The sequence below is a fragment of the Littorina saxatilis genome, linkage group LG9, assembly GCF_037325665.1.
Source record: "Littorina saxatilis isolate snail1 linkage group LG9, US_GU_Lsax_2.0, whole genome shotgun sequence".
NCBI classification, from domain to species: Eukaryota; Metazoa; Mollusca; class Gastropoda; order Littorinimorpha; family Littorinidae; genus Littorina; species Littorina saxatilis.
Genome location: NC_090253.1, coordinates 42,869,413 through 42,894,383, shown reverse-complemented (window position 1 = coordinate 42,894,383; position 24,971 = coordinate 42,869,413). Strand labels below are relative to the sequence as shown.

At 42.6% G+C, this 24,971-nt stretch overlaps 1 protein-coding gene across 4 annotated transcripts; it reads left to right on the top strand.

Moving 5' to 3' along the window:
- Positions 1-13,325: 13,325 nt before the first annotated feature.
- LOC138976154 (sulfotransferase 1C2-like) lies at positions 13,326-22,732 on the top strand. Of its 4 annotated transcripts, none has more exons than XM_070348991.1 (6): positions 13,327-14,026; positions 15,085-15,134; positions 15,403-15,581; positions 20,056-20,388; positions 20,979-21,263; positions 22,212-22,732. In XM_070348991.1, exons 3-6 carry the CDS (start codon positions 15,413-15,415, stop codon positions 22,325-22,327), a joined length of 903 nt encoding a protein of 300 aa, XP_070205092.1. In that variant the 5' UTR covers positions 13,327-14,026; positions 15,085-15,134; positions 15,403-15,412; the 3' UTR covers positions 22,328-22,732. The 4 variants fall into 4 exon arrangements, with proteins under 4 accessions (XP_070205093.1, XP_070205092.1, XP_070205091.1 ...); XM_070348990.1 differs by having other exon boundaries at positions 15,038-15,134; XM_070348992.1 differs by lacking the exon at positions 15,085-15,134 and having other exon boundaries at positions 13,326-14,026.
- The last annotated feature ends 2,239 nt before the right edge of the window (positions 22,733-24,971 follow it).

Genomic DNA, 24,971 nt, shown 5'->3' with positions numbered 1-24,971 from the left:
TCAACAGCAGCTGGCAAGAAGGATCGCTACCACAACTCTGGCGAGAAGCGATCATGATCCCCATCTTAAAAAAGGGAAGGATCCAAAGAAGGCCACCAGCTATCGCCCAATCAGCCTCACCAGCTGTGTTGTGAAGACCCTGGAGAGAATTGTGAACGAGCGCCTCCGGTGGTACCTGGAATCGAGGAACCTCCTCGCCCCTGAACAAGCAGGATTCCGACAGTTCCGCAGCACTGAAGATCAGGTCACTTACCTGGCGCAAGAAGTTGAAGATGCTTTTCAGGAACAGAAGCTGGTCTTCGTCACCTGGATAGATCTTCAGAAGGCCTTTGACAAGGTCTGGAAAGATGGACTCCTTGTAAAACTGCTGAGGAAAGGCGTGTCCAGCAACATGTACCAGTGGATTCGCTCCTACCTCTATAACCGCAGGGCAAGAGTTAACGTCGACCAGACCAAAAGCAAGAAGTTCCTCCTTCGTCATGGCGTCCCTCAGGGCGAAGTCCTCTCCCCCACACTCTTCCTTCTCTTCATCGACGATCTGGTGTCTGAGATGCCCAAGGGGATCAAAGCTGCTCTCTACGCAGACGACCTTGTGATCTGGTGTAAGGAGGAGCACGCAAGTACTGCCACCTACAGAATGCAGCAAGCGGCAGATAGGCTGAACGCATGGGCAGAAGATTGGTGCGTCTCCATCAACAAGGAGAAATCCTCCACCACCTTATTCACTCTGTCGCCAAAGCAGAAAGCCGGAACCATTAGAACTCCTCTGAGAGAGGATGAAGAAGCAACGTACCTTGGTGTCACCTTTGATAGACGGCAGACCTGGAAACCACACATTGCACAGGCAGAGACGAAGGCCCGGCGCAAGCTAGCCATACTCAGGAAGCTGGCAGGTACCACCTGGGGAGCGAACGAGAAGATACTGAAGACAGTATACCAGGGAACAATCAGACCCCACCTCGAGTACGGCTCCACAGCGTGGTCAACCTCAGCCAAGACAAACCTGCAGACCCTCGACCGTGTGCAAAACCAGGCCCTCCGACTCATTACTGGTGCAATGAAATCTACGCCCATCAAGGAAATGGAGAAGCTTACCACCATCCAACCCCTCTGTCAGAGAAGAGAAGCCAAGACTATGGTACAGGCCGAGAAGCTCAAGTGCCTACCCGACCACCCCATGAAGCACAGACTGAGCAACCTCACCAAGAACCGGCTCAAACGGAGCAGTTTTGTACACGAGAGCAAGAGACTTTCTCGACAGTACAGGGAAGTCCTCCCACAGAACACTCTACCTCTGACTCAAGAAGAAGAGGAAACCCCCAAGGCAACAGAGAAACCAGGCATCCAGATCTGCACCAGTGTTCCACATGTTACCTCAGGAGAAGATCAGAATGACACAGCTCGACAGGCACTCACCTTAGCCCTGATCGACGAACAGTACCCAAAAGAGGCGTGGATCCATGTATACACCGATGGATCAGCAACTAACGCCGTGCTCAATGGAGGTGCTGGCATTCTGATCCAGTTCCCTGGGGGACATACAGCTACATCCAGCGTTGCCACTGGCAAACACTGCACAAACTATAAAGCAGAAGCAGAAGCTCTCATGCAGGCCGCCTCCTTGGTTCAGGACTCCGCAGACCCTTGCTACCAAGTTGTCTTCCTCTCGGACGCCCTTTCAGTCCTTCAGGCCCTAGAGAACGACAAACTCCCACAGCTGGCCAAAGCATTACAGCTGGTCAGACAAACCAGAAGAGTTGTCCTCCAGTGGATACCAGCACACTGTGGGATACCAGGAAATGAAAGGGCAGATGAGCTGGCGAAAGAAAAAGCTGTGGAAGACCAACCTGAAAACAGTGTCAGCTTTAGTGAGCAGAAGACAATCATCAAGGCATTGATGAGGCCAAGGACAAACAGAGATGACTACCACACAATGTCCAGAGAGCAGCAAGTCAACCTCATCAGGCTGCGTACTGGCCACAACAGGCTCAATGCTCACATGAACCGAAAGTTCAAGCTGGCGCCATCACCAACCTGTGCCTGCGGTCAAGAAGACCAAACAGCGGAACACATCTTACAGCGATGTCCCTTACTAGATGAGGAACGAAAAGAAGTGTGGCCGTCACCAATTCCCTTGCAGACCAAACTATATGGCATTCGACAGGAGTTGGAGAAAACGACAACATTTATCACCAGTGCTGGATTGATCGTGTAACCTCTGCGAACGCCAAGAAGAAGAATATTCCCTGCGATTTCTAACAAGATTAAAATTACCATCTGAGTTTTAATGAACTTTCTAACTGTTATTGTGATACGCTTTGAATGTGAATGGTTTTAAAAGAGTTGTCCGAGAACTAAACAGAGAGTAAGATCAACGCTCAACTGGTATCGCATGACATACTGGGTTCAAGGGACAAGAAACAACAATCTACAAACAAATAATTCACTCCGTACGAAGGGTTTAGTGTGGATTTAATAGGGCCTTTTACAGCTGACCGCGCGCTGAGTCATTTCGAGTTACTCCCATTGGGTACGGGCAAACTCGCTGTCGATACTGTAACTGTTACTGGATACAGACGAGATGGTCTGCTGCAACTTGTAAAAACTGCACAGCAGTTGGAACTACCGATCGATCCGGATTTTACAAGACAGGATGTGCAAGAAAAACTTTCCGAAAAACTTCGACAGATCGGATTTCCACCACGCGATCCTTTTACATCCGAAGAAAAAAGTGACCCATCAAACGCACCCAGGATCGGTGTTGTTGACATTCTGAACTATCTGATTGAGAAAAAGAACGATTTCGACCAGAAGAAGGCGAAAACTTACAAATCCTTTGAAGATATATCGCCTTTTTTATGGCCATGTGCTAAACTTGAGATACATACATGTGCAGAAGTGGAAAAGTTTTTTGTCTACACTGCGGAGGTAAAACCGACACAGAGGCAGACAACCTACCTGCACACTTCCTCATATAAACTGTGCATAATCGTCAGCGAAGATGGGGACATTCTGCTGGGATTTTGCCAGTGTCCGGGGGGGGGGGGGGGGGGGGGGGTGGCAAGTACTTACATTTCACAACATAGACATGTTATTATTCATATTGTTATTGTTAGTATTGTTACTCCTCACTGAAACCAAGCAAAGCAGGCTGTTCACCCTCAATAATGCTTTTACTGTATTAGTACTGTCACAGTATGTTTGCATGCATACATGCAAATATTAGTTAGCTTCCATGAAATATTGAATATATCCCCATTTCACAGCACTAGGATGGGATGTATGGCACTTTGAATTACTAACAGTAGCACTGCCTCTTCAATACCCATCTCCTTTTTGAAACTGAAGAGTATGCGTATGGACCAGTGGCAGTGAATGGTTAATGAACATATGGGTTGCTCTGATTTCATTCATGATCAGGTACATTTGTTTTTTTTTAACCACACAAACACTTAGACAACAATTATTAGAGTATGAGTTTTTCCGCGTTTTGATTTTCATTTAAATCCAAGTCACAGCTTCTGTTTTATGATGAGTGATGTAGTTTGAAACACTTGGACAACAATTATCAGAGTATGAGTTTTTCCGCGTTTTGATTTTCATTTAAATCCAAGTCACAGCTTCTGTTTTATGATGAGTGATGTAGTTTGAAACACTTGGACAACAATTATCAGAGTATGAGTTTTTCCGCGTTTTGATTTTCATTTAAATCCAAGTCACAGCTTCTGTTTTATGATGAGTGATGTGGTTTGAAACACTTGGACAACAATTATCAGAGTATGAGTTTTTCCGCGTTTTGATTTTCATTTAAATCCAAGTCACAGCTTCTGTTTTATGATGAGTGATGTAGTTTGAAACACTTGGACAACAATTATCAGAGTATGAGTTTTTCCGCGTTTTGATTTTCATTTAAATCCAAGTCACAGCTTCTGTTCAAGTTATGATGAGTGATGTAGTTTGAAACACTTGGACAACAATGTCAATTATCAGAGTATGAGTTTTTCCACTTTTTGATTTTCATTTAAATCCACTCTGGAGTCACAGTTTCTGTTTTATGATGAGTGATGTACAGTAGTTTGAAGTGTTGGTATTAAATTTTCACTGACAATCATTCTGTGCTGGTATTCCCATTTTCACCTGCAGGGTTATGAAATATATGGGGAGAAACTTGGTCAGTAAAATCATCTTCACGCGTGAACTGAAAATTGTCTCTGTTTAAAATTACAATGTATTTCGTGAACACACCTGGAGAATGCCCTTGCATGATTTAAAACTGCCTGCTGTGAATACTGTTGTCATACTATGAATTTTCTTTTGAGAAAAACAAAAGAATGAAAAGCTTTTAACTAGCTTGTGAATGAGCCTCTTACTTCTATGTGGGGCTAGGTGCTTTGAACTATTTTTAATGCCTGAAAAGGATAGTGATGGAAATCACTAGTTTAATGTCAGGTGTGACAAGTCACATATATATACTATTGATTGAACTATTTTTTTTATTAATCTGCAATTTTGTTACAACCTACTTTGTTTATTTGGTGACAAGCTAGTGAGAGGCACTTTTTAGTGCTTGAATAGTACTGTGATGCACATTATTTATCATTTCAGTCTAGTCGTACTCATGATTACAACCAATAGTTCTTGTGAGCTTGTACAGTTATGTGATGTCTCTCAAGTCTTTTTCCTTGAGGCAAACCATTTTTCCTTTGAACGACACATAGTTCAGTTTGACCATTTTTTTTCATTTTTGTGTTCTTGTTGTATGCAACTGCAAGCACCGAGCTGTCATGCTTTTTGTCTGATTTCAGACCATATTCTTTGGGCCATTTGTATGCTGAAGTAGTTTTGTTTTTCTGCCACTTCTGTTAGATTGTGTTTTTGCAGTGAGATTCATGTTCAAAATTTTAGACAAGATTAAAAGAATGATCCTGTTTCTTAAATGCCTTCGTGTTCATTGGTTTGTAGACTATGTGTCACTTGCTGTCTAGTTTTTCAATGAAATTGTTTTGCTAACTAGCTGCAGTATCACACTTTGGTTTATGGGGATATGAAAAAGCTACATTAAAACCATTTCTTCCTCTCTCAGCACATAAAGTCAAAGCATGGTACAATCTTTTTTGTTCCATTTATACTTATGAAGAAAAACAGCATGTCATTTTCAAGTGCCCCCCGACGAAGTGTTTTGTGCAAATGTAGGTGTCTTTGTTGACTTTTTCGATGTTGAACCTCTCGATCGTTCTTCCACATAGTTTAATCCATTTTCGGCACTTTTCTAAATCTCTAGAGGGTTTGGAAAACGGTACCCATCCAACACCGACCATGTGTGATCTCTCACGGTGTCTTAAATCACTTCCACACACGCCATAACAGCAATGTTTGTGCACCATCGTACAGCTCCACCATTCAAACAACGCGCAAAAGTGGCTGACTTTGCCCGAGGCACAGCGGGCCAAGGTCAAGGTCGCCTAGAATAGCCCAGGTGTAAAAGGCCCTATTGTTCTTCATTACATATGGAACAAATTTTAGTTAGTACAGAAAATGAATAACGACCATACATTTACGTCAGAAATGTTTCGTCACTTCTTGTACCGCAATGTCCAGGGCTGGCTTCCAACCTTCAAACTCAAATGTTACTGTTTCTTCTGCGATCTACTTCCCTTCTGCTTTCATTGTTTTCGCCCTCTCTATCCATCAAACACAGCCGTTGAAACGGAAATTGGATAACTTGTTTATGAATTCAGTGTGTTGAACTGCAGATCTTCTTTTGTGCATCTGAATGTTATCAATTCACGATGACCTCTTCACGCCACAGAATCACAGTTTACTTTTGAGTGCCGGTCAAGACCCAGGAGATGAGTCAGAGACATTGACCGAGACAGCCACAGGATGCTCAGCCAAAGGGGGACCACCCACAGCAAACTCTGGTAGTCACGTGGTACGAAGTAGCAAACAACCCACGTGACCCAGTGCATGGATATCGTGTGCAGGAGACTGATAAAGTGCAGGAGAGCGTAGCGTGGACCTCGCATTCCGAACACCATCGTCTGGCAAAATATGACGAAGAGAAAGCCGTAGAACGCCATCAAGGTCCAAGAGTCCTCCCAACCGATGAAAAACCCGTAGAACGTGAGGAAGTAGCAGAAGGTATCCGTGCAGAAGGACAGCACGCCTTCGATCTCCATAATGATGTCCATGACGTAGAGGTGTGCATGCAGATATCAAAGCTGCAACGCATTAGATTGTTTGAAGTGCTCGTGTCTCCTTCATGCTGGCGTGTGTGTGTGTGTGTGTGTGTGTGTATGTGCGTGCGTGAGTGTGTGTGCGTGTGTATGTCCGTGCGTGCGCGTAAGATATACTTTTCAGAAATCATTTACAGAAGTGTGTGTGGTCACAAGTTGTGTGTGTGTGTGTGCGTGTGTGTGTATGTGTGTGTGTGTGTGTGTGTGTGTGTTTAAGATGTATCGTGTAAGGTATACTCAAGTTTTCAGAAATCATAAGTGTGTGTGTGTGTGTTTCTTTAAGATTTGTCGTGTAAGATATATATATTTTAAAATTATTTACAGAAGTGTGTTTAAGATGTGTTTCAAGATGTACAATTGTCATGAAAAAATGCGTGCAGCTGGTGAGAAAGCGTAACCCTTGTTCCTTCGCGCATCGCCAACCCGGCCTTACGGTAGTACTTGTGCGGTTGCTTTAACTGAAATAAATAAATAATTACACACACAACCAGCTCTTCCTTACATTCCACCCCACCCCCACCCCCCCCCCAAAAAAAAAAAAATTCAATAACAGATTTCAATCGCGGCGGTGACCGTCGCATAAGTTGTACGGCACATGAGTGGAATCTTCGAAACATTTTTCTGCTTACGGCTCGTAGTGTTTACTATCAGAATCATCGCGTACCTTTCCCGTCAGTCTGCTTATGTTTGGGGTCCTGATTTGGCCTATATGGTCCGCTGGACCCAAAAAGCAACAACAATAACTAAGTGCTTATGTTTTATGTGACTCGGTAATGTGACAAGAAGATCGCTGAGGGGACTGACACTGATGAAACAAAACATCTTACCTAAAATGTAGAGAATTGTTGAACACAGTAGACAAAGATTTTACACGAAACAACACAAAATTCACTCCATATCTCCAGGGAGAGATGCCGCTGCTAGTTTAGTGAAAAGGAAACTGAACTTGTGACAAGAAAAATTCCCCACTGCATCTACGGAGGCGGAGGGGAAACTTACTATTTTTAGAACAGGATTTTTTCCGGATTGCTTCTTTCAAAAACGTACAGGCGCATAAATATAGAATTATATGCAATTTGCTTTTAAACATGGACTAATGCAATACAAAACGTGTGTACATCTGTGTTAGTCGGTGACACTATGTGCATGTGTTTGGATTCTGACTGTGTCTGTGTGAACGATGTTTCTGGAGTTAATCGGTCAGGGTTTGATACTGTACGTGTTTGCCAGTGTGGTCACGTCACAGTTATGTCTTTGTGATACTGCGTTGTGTGTATGTGCATTGTTGTCTGCTTCCGTGTGTGTATTCAATACAGTGCCTGTGTGTGATACTGCCTGTGTGTGTGAGACAGACAGAGAGACCGAACTGGGAGTGTTTTTGTATGGTTACGAGACAGATCCTGCCCTTCCAAGTGTGTGTCGAAGTGTTTGTCTGTCTGCGTTTGAGTCGGGGTGTGTGTGTGTGTGTGTGTGTATTTGAGTCTGTCTGTCTGTCTGCGTTTGAGTCTGTTTGTCTATTGTGTATGTGTGTGTCTGTCATTGTTTGAGTGTGTATGTATAACATTTATGTGTGAGTGTGTGTGTGCGTGTGGGTGTGTATCAAGTTAAAACAATGATACCCTTTCTCTGATAAATGGTGATAGTAAAACCAGAGACCAACAACCGGTTGACATACAACAATACTTTATTATCTCAAAAGAGAAATTATACATACCGTGCAGACAAATACAATGTTATGACGTCTTTACCCAAATACATATATGTCACGATGACCCTGAAGAGGATAACATTCTTCTGGCATTGACCTCTCGCGCAAGTCCCATTCTTAGTCCGAATTTCCATATCATCTTATGTTCAATGATGTTCCATTTCTACTATTTTGTGAATGTCACCAGTAATTGTAATATCACAGTTATATTAATACAGTTCACGTCCCAGCTGCAGTACAAGGAAAAAAAGACAATCATCAAAAACAAGAGGAAAACCAGAGCGGAGAAAGATGACTACCACCTGCTCCAACGTGAAGAACAAGTCGTCCTACTCAGACTCCGCACTGGACATAACAGACTAAACCATCATATGGCCACAATAAAGCTGAAGCTAGTTCCCTCCCCCCTATGTCCGTGTGGCAAGAATCAGACAGCAGAGCACATCCTGCAGGCTTGTCCATACCACAGTGCTCTGAGGGACACCACCTGGCCAGAGGAGACAGCGCTACAAAAGAAGCTATACGGCCCCAGAGAGGACTTGGAGAGGACAGCACGTTTCGCCCTGCAGTCCGGACTGACGATCTAACAGCGAACGACAAGAAGAAGAAGAAGATATTAATACATCAAAAAGGATCATACTAAATTTTAACCAACAGCGACAATTTCACAAGGCAAGAGCAGAACATGCATACATTACATTCAGCCCTCTCTCTCTCTCTCTCTCTCTCTCTCTCTCTCTCTCTCTCTCTCTCTCTCTCTCTCTCTCTCTCTCTCTCTCTCTCTCTCTCTCTCTCTCTCTCTCTCTCTCTCTCTCTCTCTCTCTCTCTCTCTCTCTCTCTCTCTCTCTCTCTCTCTCTCTCTCTCTCTCTCTCTCTCTCTCTCTCTCTCTCTCTCTCTCTCTCTCTCTCTCTCTCTCTCTCTCTCTCTCTCTCTCTCTCTCTCTCTCTCTCTCTCTCTCTCTCTCTCTCTCTCTCTCTCTCTCTCTCTCTCTCTCTCTCTCTCTCTCTCTCTCTCTCTCTCTCTCTCTCTCTCTCTCTCTCTCTCTCTCTCTCTCTCTCTCTCTTTCTCTCTCTTTCTCTCTCTGTCTCTCTGTCTCTCTCTGTGTCGCTTTCTCTCTGTCTCTGTCTCAGGGGTGTACCTTAACTTTTTTTGCTACCGGCCAGGGGGGCCGGTAAGTCAAAAATTGAACCGGCCCCCCCAAATCCCAACCGGCCCCCAACTTGCCGGGATTTCTTACAACCGCCCCAGCGGCTCGTCGCTTGCTAACCACATACACAAAAGACGTACATTCATACTTATAATGCATACATGTGGATTTGCACTACTAATAACTACCACAAACACACAGAAAACTTGATGACTAAAATGCTATGTTTTAATATAATGATAATTAACCTTGTTTTAATAAAGAATTTAAAATAAAAGCCGCCACAAAGAAACAAGAAATCAAAACCACATTCACACCCTGTCACACAATCACACACTAAACCTCACTAAAAGTTACCCCCTTTATGTACCCCTACCACACAATTTACAAAGTAATTTGCAATGAAACTTTACCTACCACATAAACACACACTACAAAAGAGTAAATCAGCATTTTTTTTAATTTAAATTATGTTTTTTGTTGTATAAAACCAAGTATAAAAAGCTGACTACAAACAAAACATTTTCTAAGTTGCTTTCTTGTTTTGTTTCTTTTTCTTTATGTCTGTGTTATTAATATTACTGTAAAAGTTGCATACCAGCCAAATTTACCACAGCTTAAGTCATAAATAATCAAAAGCATTACATTTCATTTCTATTTCCTAATGAAAACAAACAGATGTTCAGATTTCCTGATCCTAGAATTGTTCACAGGTGATCTTTATGCTTTTGATTCAGCAGAGTTGCATCCCTTGTCCTATTGTTGAAGGTCTGTCTTTTCTTCTTTATCACATATAGTGGATCTGGGTGTTTTTTTTACTTCCTTAGTTGAAGGGAAATAATTGACAGCAGTAGTACTGTCACTACTTGTACTAAGTTGGTCAGCAAAGCTGGTGATAACATATTTGGGAAAACAGTCTCAATGAGTATCCCTGCAGTCAATGACATAATTATATACATTTCCCAGAAACTGGATCAGTGGTACATAGCAGGCACATCAAAGGAAAAATACAGAGGGCTAGGGGGAATATGTTTGCTCTGGATGGGCGGTCAGATCAAAGGCAGATGCATTGTAAAAGCTGGTTGGCCTTGAGACCTGGGTCAATGACCGTTACTTGCAATCTGAACACAGCTGCCTGTCGAGACACTGACCTTCTTACTCGGGGTCAATGACCGAGTTTTTATCTGAGAGGAAACTGTTTTACAACATGTGAAAGTCTCTGAAGGATTGGTGAGCGCAGGATAAGATCAGAGAGGGGGTGAAGTGAATAGCGCAAAGAGGGGGGACGGAGGGGGGGTTTAACTATTTTGACTGCTGATGCAATCGCCAGCGGCTCGTGGCACTGGAGGGGTGATGACACGGTCAAGTGAGGCGGAGGGGGGTAGCTGTCTAGCCAATGTGTCTGACGGTGGTAGTCCTTGATGGTAGTCCTGAGTCCTCAAAGGGGGGGAAGGGGGGGGGATGAGTGGGCAGTAGAGAAGTGACAGATTTTGAGATCGCCCGCAGAGATATTTGTTCGCCGGCCGTTCCGATTGACTACGTTGCCTAACGACTTTGTACTTCAGCAAAATTTGAACCCGCCCGGCGGGCGATTTCAGAGGAATTTCGAACTCGCCCGACGCGATTTGAAGTCGCCGCGGGCGAGCGGGCGAGCGCCAAAACTCACCCCTGCTGTCTCTCTCCGTCTCTCTCTGTCTCTCTCTCTCTGTCTCTCTCTCTCTCTGTCTCTCTCTGTCTCTCTCTCTCTCTCTCTCTCTCTCTCTCTCTCTCTCTCTCTCTCTCTCTCTTCAACAGAATCAAAGCTGCTCTGTTTTCCGCGCCAGTACATGGGGAATAATGACAGGTGTCGAAACTTATTATAACCAAAGACCGTTTTCGTAACAAATATCTTTCCTGACCGCTGCCATGAAGACTTGCCTGACGTCACGTACACTAGTACTAGGTCAAGAGGATTGACGATAAGTAACTTAGGTCCAATCTTGGAAGAGGGTGGGGGGTGGGAGGTCTATTTTGGTGTTATTCGGTGTCTAGATTTAGAATTGTCGGGCCCGTTGATTCCACAGTATCGGGGTATTTCAAAAATAGCGTTTCCATAGTAACTGTTATTGGCCGTGCTTATCAAGTACAAAAGGGGCTTAATAAAACCGCCCGATGTGGTTTGATTCGACTGAAGACAGTCATAAACTATACGAGCTTCGAGACACTTTTGCCTGGTATAGGACGCAGGAGAATTGCAAAAAAGGACACATTATGTAAGTAAACAAAGATTAATTATACCATTCTTCTTTATAATTCCTTATAATTCATCATGACAATGTAATACACTGTACATCACGTCCCGTCATTCCATACTTTCGTAATAAGGCAAGGCAATTAAGGCAACTTTTTTTTTTTTTTAAACTAGGGTTACATGAATTTGAAAAACTAATACAGTAAAAACAACAAAAAAGAAATGCAATAATGGGACACAACACTTCAAAATGATTAATCAGAAATATATCTAGCTCGATTCATAACTAGATCATTTTAATCATAAATGTGTTAACAGGACGGTATTTGTTTCTGTTTTCGTTGGGTGTGGGTTTTTATTTTTTTATAAAAGACGTGAACAAATAATCAAAACACTTTTTCAAAATATTCTGGTCATAGTTCTTCTGTACTTTCTCCAGTTCGTCAAAAATTAATGTAAAACTGAAGTGTAATTCCAAACAAACTATTTCCTAAAAACGCAAAGTTTTAAAAATAATACAAACAAAATAGAATTTAATACAGATGGATAAACTGAACTTTTTCTTTGAAAGCTGACTTATGAAAACTTAAGCAGTCCTTGACAGTTGGACTGCGTTTTTCGCGATGTCTTTAACACACACAAACGCATGCAATCACAGACATACACTCACGTGCACAGAATTACAGGCGCGTGCACACACACACACACACACACACACACACACACACACACACACACACACACACACAGGCATACAGATAGAGACACAAACGCACAGACTAGAGTAAAAACCAAAACACTATTAAAGAACAAACACAAACAAATCTTTCCGGGTGTCAGTGGATTTTTGTTTTATAAGGGCTTCTTGGTTCCTTTGTTGGTTCACTTGCTTGCTCGCCACTGAAGCAGGTTGGATGCGTACGACAGTTAACTCCATCACAAAGTTGTCGGTTCGAAGCCGACCCTTTTACATCATGCAGTAAGAGAAGTCCAGCCCCCCCCCCCCCCCCCACACACACACACACACACACAAAGTTGTCGGTTCGAAGCCGACCCTTTTACATCATGCAGTAAGAGAAGTCCAGGTCCCCCTCCCCCCCCCCCCCCCAACAAAGTTGTCGGTTCGAAGCCGACCCTTTTACATCATGCAGTAAGAGAAGTCCAGCCCCCCCCCCACACCCACACACACACACAAAGTTATCGGTTCGAAGCCGACCCTTTTACATCATGCAGTAAGAGAAGTCCAGCCCCCCACACACACACACACACACACACACACACACACACACAAAGTTGTCGGTTCGAAGCCGACCCTTTTACATCATGCAGTAAGAGAAGTCCAGCCCCCCCCCACACACACACACAAAGTTGTCGGTTCGAAGCCGACCCTTTTACATCATATGCGCAGTAAGAGAAGTCCAGCCCCCCCCCCCCACACACACACACACACAACGTTGTCGGTTCGAAGCCGACCCTTTTACATCATGCAGTAAGAGAAGTCCAGCCCCCCCCCCCCCCACACACACACACACACCACACACACACACACACACACACACAAAGTTGTCGGTTCGAAGCCGACCCTTTTACATCATGCAGTAAGAGAAGTCCAGCCCCCCCCCCCCCCCCCCACACACACACACACAAAGTTGTCGGTTCGAAGCCGACCCTTTTACATCATGCAGTAAGAGAAGTCCAGCCCCCCCCCCCCCCACACACACACACACAAAGTTGTCGGTTCGAAGCCGACCCTTTTACATCATGCAGTAAGAGAAGTCCAGCCCCCCCCCCCCCCCACACACACACACACAAAGTTGTCGGTTCGAAGCCGACCCTTTTACGACATGCAGTGAGAAAAGTCCAGGTCCCCCCCCCCCCCCCCCCCCCACCCCAACGGATATGAAGAAAATTGTAGATGTTCGAATCATAACGAAGCAAACAGAATACCTACTGAGGCAGAGTCCTAGTGGCAACTGTGACTGATGACAATTCTGGACGTGTGAATCTGGCTTTTTCAGCTGACTCGATTAAGTGTACAATCTGTGTTTAATCAGTCAACGACGCTGGTCAGCTGCGAATGAGTCATTCGTGGCATATACAAAAGGAAAGAGAAAGAAAGTGGGTTCCCAGGGCAAGGTCAGCGCGGCCGTCAACTTGCATTGAGTCATCCCTGTCCTGCTGTCTGTGTCAAATGTGTGTCTGTCTTCGCTGTGTTGTGAAGTCAAAAGGTTGTGGCGTACTCACAGTGACACTGGTTTGCACATCCTGCATGTGCAGGGTAGAAGCAGCAGGGCTATTGTTGACAGGGGCCACTGGCGATGACGCTGTGTTCTGCTCCGCCTCGGCTGATTTGCGTTGCTAGAAATTCTGTCTTCTTTTTTCATCACGCGGCTTCACTTGTGACCTGCTTTTCTTTCTGTAGTGAACTGTGTTGTTGGCTTGGCCTGAGCGGCGCAGCAAATCTCAACACAACTGTTGTAGCGTCACCTTCCCCCTGGATTTTCCAAGAGGATAGCCCAACTTCGTCAACTAAGTTGATCAGAAACTGTTTCAGACGGCATGGCAGTCCTGTTTGCGACATTTTCAGACAGCAGCAGTAGTTTGGAAGAAGATAATTATCAATTTTAGCGGAGCTCCGAAATTTGCGTTCTTCTCAGGTGGCAAGGGCATATTCCAAAAAAAGTGAAAGAAATTGGGTTCGCAGGTAATTTTTATGTTCATTTCGCTTGCTCAGTTTTTCAGCTGACTCGATTAGGATTACAATCAGTCAATAACGATTGTCAGCTGCGCATCTGTCGTCTGTGGCATATTCCAAAGGAAAATGTAAGAGAGTGGGTTCCCAAACAATTTTCATTTTTATTTTCGCTTAAAGGTACTGAACTTGTCAAATCCAGGTGCACGGAGCCCCGCCTGGGGCTTTTAGTCATACATCAGGCAGCTATCCGTTAGAAGAACTACCAAGTTTCATTGACTTGCACCCAAAGAGTCAAGAACTGCGATTTTTTTACGAATTAATTTCGTACTCGGACCCGGCTGGTCTTGACCTATTTTTGGGTCTAAATTTAGATCAGGTAGATCACCACATCATGCACAAAAAGACACGTTACTTAGCAAACTATGTCAGACATCATTATGAGTTTGTGTAAAACAAAATGGAGGCCGGAATCACTCAGTTGAATCGAACTCCGACCAAACACCACGTAATAACTAGGTTAATTTATGCACTCGCGTGAACAAGAAACTGTCGAGCTTCACAGATGTCGTCGTTGGGTAGTTTTGGGTTTGTTTTACTACCATAGGAGGATTTTTGAACTGTAAATGCACTCAGCTGCACCAAAAACGCAAAACGAAGGCTGTGAGCTGCACTGTGCCTTTAATGCATTTCTTTTGCGTGTTCCTTTTCTTTTTCTTCTCCCGCTTTCAACCGCTTATACGATCGAAACCTGCATCAGTAGTCGTATAGGAATGACATAACAACAAACGCGCAAGATAAATGAACAAAACAGCCTGTTTTGGGTAATTGAATTGACTTTCTCTTGGTATACTAAAGTTGTCAAGTTGTGCCTATTCTTAAATTTTGTCGATTTTTTTATATATCCAGCACAACATGCAATTCATTAACTTTTGACCCGAACCTTTAACACTTCCCAAAATAAATCTTTGCATCGACGCTGTTCATTTTGAATGAACATTTTTCTTGTTGATGCTGCGATAGGGATTATGACGAGTACTTGGCCTGTTTTCCTTTCACGCAACGTGTAGCGGGCTGGGATAATCTGCGGTGCGTCGTCTGTCCTGCTGAAGTTACAGAGGTGAGCGCCAGGCCTTACATTCAGTCTTGTCTCTCTCCGCACACACGCATACACACACACACGCCCACACACACACACACACACACACACACACACACACACACCTGTTGATTTTGGTGTGTTTTTCTTCCACGCAATAGCTGGTCTACTTCAAGAATTTGCGCTGATAAAATGTCCGACTCTAAACTTATAATGTTTAAACTTTAATTGCTAACCCCGTTGTTGAAATTAAAACAAGTTTTCGACCAACCTCAATTTGTGATTGCAGAATCCCTGCCATGCGAACTCTACAATTCTCTGACGGGAGGGGAGCGACTCTGGAACTGGAAGAGTTGGACGGAGTTCTCTACCCTCGTTACCATGACCACCTGGAGCAACAACTTCAACAAATACGTAAGCTGCACGTGCGAGACTCTGACGTCATTCTCTGCACGTACCCCAAAGCAGGTTTGTAATGAAGAGTTAATTAAAAACAACAGTAAAAAAAAATGTAAAGTGATTTGCCAGTTGCAGTAACGTATGGTCGTTCGATTGCATTTTTTCAAAAAAAGACGAATATATAATTATTTTCAGGTTAATGTTCCGATTCCTTATTGGCAACGCGTGATTGATAATCACATAGGCTATTTATAGAACGGTTAAAATATAATGGTGAATGAAAGGAGGAAGAAAACATATTCAGAAAAAAAAGATCTTAGTGGTGGTTTTTTTCGCGGCAACCATCATTCATTTCATTATTATCATCATCATCACCCTCATCATCATCATCATCATCATCATCATCACAGGGTCATTCCAATCAGTGATGACGGTGCGCCTGACGACGACAGTGTCGAGCACGTAACTATAATTGTCCCCATCATCGTTGTCAGCATAGTCACGATCATCATCCATGGATGGTTTCAATTGTGTTAAAGGGGGCCGGGTAAGCTCAGTTGGTAGAGCACTGGGCTCGTATTCTTGAAACAGCTGCAACTCATATACCGGCCTGTAAAACCACTTCCGCTCGATAAGTCCGCTAAGTGTTATTCATGAAACTCCGGGAAAGACTTACATGGGTGTCTCCGAGCTGAAAAGTTGGAGGACCCATCCCCCTCCTCTAAAACCGTCAATTTTGAATAAATCTTGTTAAAATATTGTTTGTAGATTTATGTCCCTCATGGACACACATTGGTGTCATTTAAGCACCAATGCATTGCGGACAAATACGAGATACCTCGCGAAAGATTTCAACCGATGCTCGATCATACCGGCTTGTGGTGAAAGCGTGCTGGCGTCTTCTTTATTGCATTACAGTGTCCGATTATTTTCAACTGATTCCGTGGTCCAACGGTTCTCTCGTTCGCCTGATGCGTGATTGAGTCGAGTTCAAATCTCCATCTGCCCGTAATTTTTTATTTTATTCTTTGGCATTTGTTTATTTTTGTTTATTTTCTTCATGTGCAAAAGAGTACGTTATAATAGCAAAATTGATTTTAAAAAAATGTTTTAGCCTGCAATGGTTTTGTTTTTAAATCTTTGGTTAAGATGATATTAGTTTATTGATAAAGTTTGTTAACTTAAACATGTAAACATTTGATTAAAAAAATTAAATAAATAACCATGAAGAAGGATGCTTCCCGCTTAAAAAAACAAAGGTGAGAGAGAAAAAAAAACCCACCTAAAATGCGGTAGCAGCCACCTGCATGCAACTGAGATTAAAAACAAAAAAATAAAAAATAAATAAAAAGGGTCTCCCTGTGTTTTTATTTCATTCAGTTTGTTTGGGTAGTTGCTATTGACTTTGAAACTGACACGCTGGCTAAAAAGCTGCAACATTGTGTCCTTCAAAGTCAAACTGTCGTTTAACTACCGCCCGGTATTTATTTTTACTGCCCAGTAATTATTTATTTTTCCCCGGTATTCATGTGTGTCTATCGGAAGGTCGGCAGCTACCAGTTGGTTATTTTTAGAATTGAAGATTCCCGATGCTTGCTCTTCTCTGTGCACGCGTTACCGGCGTTTTCGCCGGCGTGTCAGTTTCAAAGTCAATAGCAACAACCCAAACAAACTGAATGAAATAAAAACACGGGGAGATTTATTTTTTTTATTTTTTTATAAACCTCGGTTGCATGCAGGTGTACATGGCCCAGTACCTAGTAAACGCCCACCCCCCAGTTTCGACCAGTGGACTAGTAGACAAGGAAAATGAATAAAGATTATTCAGTCTGCTGTTATTGTTGTTTTTCAATTGTTTCCTTTCCTTAGACATGCTTCGGGGATTGGACAGAAAAAGGTTTCTGAAGTGGCTAGAGAATCGCAATACATTTTTGACTGGGAGGAAAAAGAAGAAACGAAAGCTTCATCTTTGGTTTAAACATAAGTTTATTTCAACAAATGTTACAATCATGACATGTATACAAAAGACACAGGTAACAGCAACAAGCTAGAAGCTAATAGTGGTGTTCCTGCATGGATATTATAACGTAAGGCGGTAACGGCTGAACAATTTGTCTAAATAAACCAAATTGGAAATCCAAAGCATCATCATTATAATCATCCTCATCTCATTAATCATCCAAAATTATCATAACATAATAAACGTTGCATAATCATTATAAAGAAAGACAGTAAGAGGAAGGAAGGAGGGGAAGAAAAGGAATAAAAAGAAGATGGATGGGTAGGAGTTGTGCAGAAATTAAAGTTGTTGTCCGGCTTGTGGAGCATTGATTCTGGTTTGCCCAAAGCGGCCTGAACGTTCAATGAACGAGTGTACTCTTGACAAAATGTTCCTGTTCAAATCTAGAGAATACTGTCTGTCTCCATTTAGAAGGTGGGGGAGGTGAATACTGTGGTTAGGGAGGGTATGTATGGTTTCTTGACGTGCTTCGCGATAATTTGGACAATCTAATAGGAAGTGTTTTACGGTTTCGGACGGAAATGCGCAGTCACAAGATGCATCTGTAGCAACGTGTCGTCTCACTAGATCGTTAAGATCACTTATATATAGCCTGAGCTTACAGTGAATTGTTTGTGATATGCGATCTCCAGAATACCAATTACACGGCAGACTTAAATCGTTTTTTGACAAAAAGTGCTTGAAGGACTTACTAAGTTTTATGTAGTCTGGTAAAGAATTCCAGAGTTGTGTTGTAGATGGGAGAAATGAGTTTTTGTATAATTCAGTGTTAAACGATGGAACTTTCCTGTCTAAAAGTCTGCGCTGGCGATATGGATTATTAGTTGATATTAATGGTGGCAATATCGCAAGTAAGTAGTTTGGCACCTTACGGTGTACAATCTTGTGAAATAATATCGATTTTTGACGTTTACGCCTCTCTTAAAATGAAATAAAGCCTGACTCGTCGTACAGTTGTTGATGGCTTGTACCGCGGACTGCTCCAACAATGGTCTTCATCTTCAAAGCTTCATCTTTGGCGGGAAGTGATATCTGAAGAGGTTGATTTTGTGTGTTAGTGTTAGTGTGTGTGGGGGGGGGGGGGGCGAGTTTTGTGCAATAACGCATCCTTTGAACACTTCTATGACAAATGACCAAAATATCGTTTTTCTAGCTAAGGACCCGCTCCTGCCAAGGGTATAGTACCTAGTAAACGCCCACCCCCCACTTTTGGGCAAAACTGGTACATAGGGTGGGTGGGCGTATTCAAGGTAGTTAACGGTAATATCATGTTAACCATCAATTTAAAAAAAAACCTCATTCTCGCCTAAAATTAATTTTTTAAATCAATTTTGATATTACAACGTACTCTTTTGCACACGAAGAAAATAAACAAAAACAAACAAAATTAATGACAAAGAGTAAAACAAAAAAAAATTAAGGCCTGATGGCGATTCGAACCCGACTCAATCGCGCATCAGGCGAATTCGATCACCGTTCGGCTACGGAATCAGACACCAAATTCTCGCCACTGTAATGCATTAAACAAGACGCAAGCACGCTTTTGCAACACGCCGTTATGATCGAGCATCGGTTGAAATCTTTCGCGAGCAGAAGCTCGTATTTGACCGCAATGCATCGGTGCTTAAAGGACACCAATGTGTGTCCATGAGGGACATAAATCTACGAACAATATTTGAACAAGATTTATTCGAACTTGACGGTTTTAATGGACAGTGTTGGTGAAGTTACTGACAGGTAGCGACTTTACAGGAGGGGGAGGGGTCCTCTAACTTTACAGCTCGGAGACAACCCGGTAAGGACTTACCGGTGTTTCATAAATAACACTTAGCAGTTGGCGGACTTATTGAGTTTTACAGGCCAGTATATGAGTTGCAGCTTTTTCAAGAATAAATCTTGTTGAAATATTGTTTGTAGAGAGGAGCAAGCATGAGGAATCTCCAATTCTAAAAATAACCAATTCTGGTAGCTGCCGACCTTCCGCCAGACACACATTAATACCGGGGGGAAATAAATAATTACTGGGCAGTAAAAATAAATACCGGGCGGTAGTTAAACGACAGTTTGACTTTAAAGGACACAATTTTGCAGCTTTTTCAAGAATACGAGCCCTGGTCTTGTGATCCGAAGATGACAGGTTCGAGACTAGGGGGTCCTTAACGTCCTCACAGGAAAATGTTCCTTTTAGGGACATGCACGGGTTTGAATCCAGGCAAGTCGCTTTTATGTGCAGACTCAGACGGTATACCCATGTCACACCCCCGTGTCACCACAGTGGCACGTAAAAGACCTCGGTTATTCTGTCATAAGTGCAGATGGCTGATTACACCTAAACACTCACACACCTGGGTAGCGCGACTCTTGTTGCTGCTAGCTTTCCACTGGAAGGAGGCGTCCCGAATTTCACATTATTGAGATAATATAGGAAATGAAATAATGTCCATCGTCTCCATCACCGTAACCATCATAGTCATCATGCATGGATGATTCCAGTTGTGTTCAAGGCTGTCTTGATGTTGACAGGCACCCACTGGCTGTGGGAAGTCATCACCATGCTCGTCAACCACATCAGCAAATTCTCCAACGACCTCAAACAAAGCGCCATGCTGGAAAACACGGACCTTGACCTTGTCAACTCACAACCTTCACCCCGCGTTCTCAATACTCATCTCTTACCCGGCGCTTTACCGGATATGACGTGGCTTAGCCAGTGCCGTCTGGTGGTGTGTCACCGGAACCCCAAAGACACCGTTGTCTCCCTTTACAACATGGCCCGACAGGTGTCGTACAAACAGATCCGCTCGGCGTTTGAAGGGACTTTCGAGGGATACGCTTCTTTGTTTCTCGATGGGAAGAGTAGGTCTACCTTTTGTATTTCTTTCTTCTTTATCTCTTTCTCCTTTCTTTCTTTCTTATTCTCCGGGACAAGATTTGTAACTTTTTTTTAAATGAGATTAAGACCTTTAACGAGATTTAGAGTAACACGACTGTAAAAGAATCTGAGTTTTAGTTCTTCCTTTACTGTACGTGATAGTGATACGCCTAAAATTTGAATAGTTTTTGAAGAGTAGGCCGAGAACAATTAAAACAGAGAATAGGATCGATGCTGCATGAGTCTGTTTGGTTTTTTGTTTAGTTTGTTTTTTCTCTTAATTGTGTGAGGTAGAGCTCTAGTTGATGAAGATGTGGTTTCTTTTTGATAGTGACGTGTTATGTTTTTCTTTTGGTGTTTAATTAAATATATTGTTTGCTGTTTGATTAGTGCTTTTGTGAACAAGAAACAATTGACAAGTGGCTCTATCCCATCTCCCCCCTTTCCCCGTCGCGATATAACCTTCGTGGTTGAAAACGACGTTAAACACCAAATAAAGACAAATATTTCTGTCATGTATTTGAGCACGCTTCACTATGATATAATCAGGCACGATTTTCCCTTCCCTGCGTAGTGCCTCACGGGTCTTGGTTCGACTACGTCCGTGCTTGGGAACAGGTGCGCAGACGTCCCCCCGCGGACCGGATCTACGTCGGCAGTTACGAAAGCATGTCACGTGACACAGTGGGAGAAGTACGCCACCTAGCGGATTTCCTTGGCACCGGAACGTCAGAATCTCTGTGCGAGGACATAGCGAGAGCGTGCAGCTTTCAGAACATGAAGCAGGCGACCAAGCATCAGAAAGGGGCGGCAAATCCTGAGATCTGGAAGCCAGACGCCACTGGAATCTTCAGAAAAGGTAAGGCCATGATAGTCTTATTCAAGATTTTTGCTAGGTGTATTGATGGAAACTTGACCAGTTCATTGGCCCCATGTCAGTAACCAAATAAGAATAATAATTATATTAATAATTACAAGGACTGGGTGGTCGAGTGGTAAACGCACTTGCCTCGGAAGCGAGAGGTTGCGAGTTCGACCCTGGGTCAGGGCGTTAGCAATTTTCTCCCCCCCTTTCCTAACCTAGGTGGTGGGTTCAAGTGCTAGTCTTTCGGATGAGACGAAAAACCGAGGTCCCTTCGTGTACACTACATTTGGGTGTGCACATTAAAGATCCCACTGTCTGTGTGTGTGTGTTTCTCTCTCTCTCTACACCTCTCTCACCCCCCCCCCCTCCCCATCTCTGACTCTCGCTCGCTCTCGCTCTCTCTCTCTCTCTCTCTCTCTCTCTCTCTCTCTCTCTCTCTCTCTCTCTCTCTCTCTCTCTCTCTCTCTCTCTCTCTGTGTGTGACTGTGTGCGTGTGTCTCTCTCTCCCCCACACTCCTTTCAGCGGTTGTTTGTCGTTCGGTATGTCTGTGTGTTAATGGAAATAACAGACGTTGCTGAATAATGATAGTTCATAGTGTTTATAATCCAGTAAACTTCATTTAGACTAGACATCTCGAAACTGCAATGTAACAGTATTTCCTGAGGAGTAGGCCTACAACCGTGACTAATTAGTATGTTTTTTGTGTGGGGTTTTGGATTGTTTTTAGGTGTGTTTTTTGGGGGGTGTTTTTTTGTTTTTTTGGGGGGGGGCGGCCATGCGTGTGTCAGGGCATTTGTGCTCACGAGGGCACCAGGGAGTTGCAAACCACGAACGCAGAAGAAGAAGCAGTAGTGGTGTTAATAGTGTTTGCAAGCTGTATAGGTCAACTTTTATTGAACCAAAAACAAGTTAGAACAAAAAGTTTGATCATTCTGTTGCAGGAAAAGTTGGTGACTGGAAAGACTGGATGACCGGCATGGAACTTTCTGAGGCTTTTGATCGCGCGACCTTGACCAGGTTATCTGACCTTGACCTCAAGTTCACCTATGAACTTTGACACTGATTATGACCTGCTGGGGTTTTTTGGCCTTGATATGAATTGTCAGTGGTTCAGTATTTGTGTTTTGTAAGGAAATCGTAAAGCAAAGAGAGAGAGTCATGTTGTGTGTGTGCGTGTTCTTGTGCGCGTGTGTGTGTGTGTGCCATGTGTGTGTGTGTTATTCCAGAATTAGTGTTAAAAAAAGAGTAATAAGCTTGTGACTTGTCTTAGTTTTGTCAAGGAAAAAAGGACTTCCCAATCCTGAAGGTCGGCACCCTCCCGTGTGCTACTGTATGCAAGAGGTTGGTTGCCATGGAACTCAACAAACAAATGAGATCACTGATGGGATTTCATTTATATATCAGCATCCACATAAATGGTTAGGAGGAACAGAAAAGAAATTGTGCTATAACAATAAAAATATTGCCTGTTTTTTGTGTTTATTTGTTGGAGTTACACTCAAAGTTTGGCAACAGAATTTTTTTTTAACTAGCCATAACTGAAAGCAATACTTTTTTCTTTGTGTGTTTGTCTGTCTGTCCAAGTGTCTGTCTGTCTGTACTAGGTGTGTTTCGTGTGTGTGTGTGTGTGCGGTCTTGTGTGTGTAGCTGAATGACAGACTGAGAGAACACATACATAGTAGTAAACACAAATTCACCCACACACACACATAAACAAACATAAAATGGGAAAATAGTTCAAGTAAAATCATAATCAAGTTGGCGTGTTTCTGGTTTTATTCACATTCCGCGCTGAAATCTATTCTGTGCACAGTTCCTCATTTCTAACATTATTTAAGAAAGCAAAACAGTGTCTTATAAAACAACTTTTCGTGTAAATAAGCCCAACAAAATGAAACATTTCAGTATTAAACAAGTCGCGTAAGGCGAAATTACTACATTTAGTCAAGCTGTCGAACTCACGGGATGAAACTGAACGCACTGTATTTTTTCACCAAGACAGTACAGCTTCGTCAATCCCCGCGTGAAGGAAATCGCTCACCTCCCACGTGCAAAACGTAGTGATATTGACACGCCAGATTAGCGCGGTAGCGTATTGTGAAAGCGTGCTTTTCTGTATTCTTGTTAACTTTCTGAGCTTGTTTTGAATACAACCTATCATATCTATTATGTTTTTGGAATCGGGAAATGATAAAGAATAAGATGAAATCAGTTTTGGATCAATTTCTTAAATTTTAATCGTAAGACTAATTAATTAATTAATCTATTTTCGTTAATTGTCATCACATTTTAAGAGTAAACATAACATATGTATATATTCTTAGATTCAGAATGTGGTGAAGAATACGATGCAATCAATTTTAAATCTGTGCGAAAAATCGATTTTAATGACAACTTTAATTAATTTTTAAGCCTCCAAGCTGAAATGCAATACCAAAGTCCGGGCTTCGTCGAAGATTACTTGATCAAAATTTCAACCAATTTGGTTGAAAAATGAGAGCGTGACAGTGCCGCCTCAACTTTCACGAAAAACCGGATATGACGTCATCAAAGACATGTATAAACAAGTCGCGTAAGGCGAAAATACAATATTTAGTCAAGTAGCTGCCATTTTTCAGCAAGACCGTATACTCGTAGCATCGTCAGTCCACCGCTCATGGCAAAGGCAGTGAAATTGACAAGAAGAGCGGGGTAGTAGTTGCGCTAAGAAGGATAGCACGCTTTTCTGTACCTCTCTTTGTTTTAACTTTCTGAGCGTGTTTTTAATCCAAACATATCATATCTATATGTTTTTGGAATCAGGAACCGACAAGGAATAAGATGAAAGTGTTTTTAAATTGATTTCGACAATTTAATTTTGATAATAATTTTTATATATTTAATTTTCAGAGCTTGTTTTTAATCCGAATATAACATATTTATATGTTTTTGGAATCAGCAAATGATGGAGAATAAGATAAACGTAAATTTGGATCGTTTTATAAATTTTTATTTTTTTTTACAATTTTCAGATTTTTAATGACCAAAGTCATTAATAAATTTTTAAGCCACCAAGCTGAAATGCAATACCGAACCCCGGGCTTCGTCGAAGATTACTTGACCAAAATTTCAACCAATTTGGTTGAAAAATGAGGGCGTGACAGTGCCGCCTCAACTTTCACGAAAAGCCGGATATGACGTCATCAAAGACATTTATCAAAAAAATGAAAAAAATGTATGGGGATTTCATACCCAGGAACTCTCATGTCAAATTTCATAAAGATCGGTCCAGTAGTTTAGTCTGAATCGCTCTACACACACACACACACAGACACACACACACACACACACACGCACATACACCACGACCCTCGTTTCGATTCCCCCTCGATGTTAAAATATTTAGTCAAAACTTGACTAAATATAAAAAAGAATGAAAGACTTCTGGAGATATCATACTCAGGATCTCATGTCAAGTTTCATGAAGCATGATCGGTCCAGTAGTTTTCTCTGAATCGCTCTACACACACACACACACACACATACACCACGACCCTCGTCTCGATTCCCCCCTCTACGTTAAAACATTTAGTCAAAACTTGACTAAATGTAAAAATCAAGTCGCGTAAGGCGAAAAAACATTTAGTCACGCTGTCGAACTCACAGAATGAAACTGAACGCACTGCACATTTTCAGCAAGACCGTACGTATACTCGTAGCAT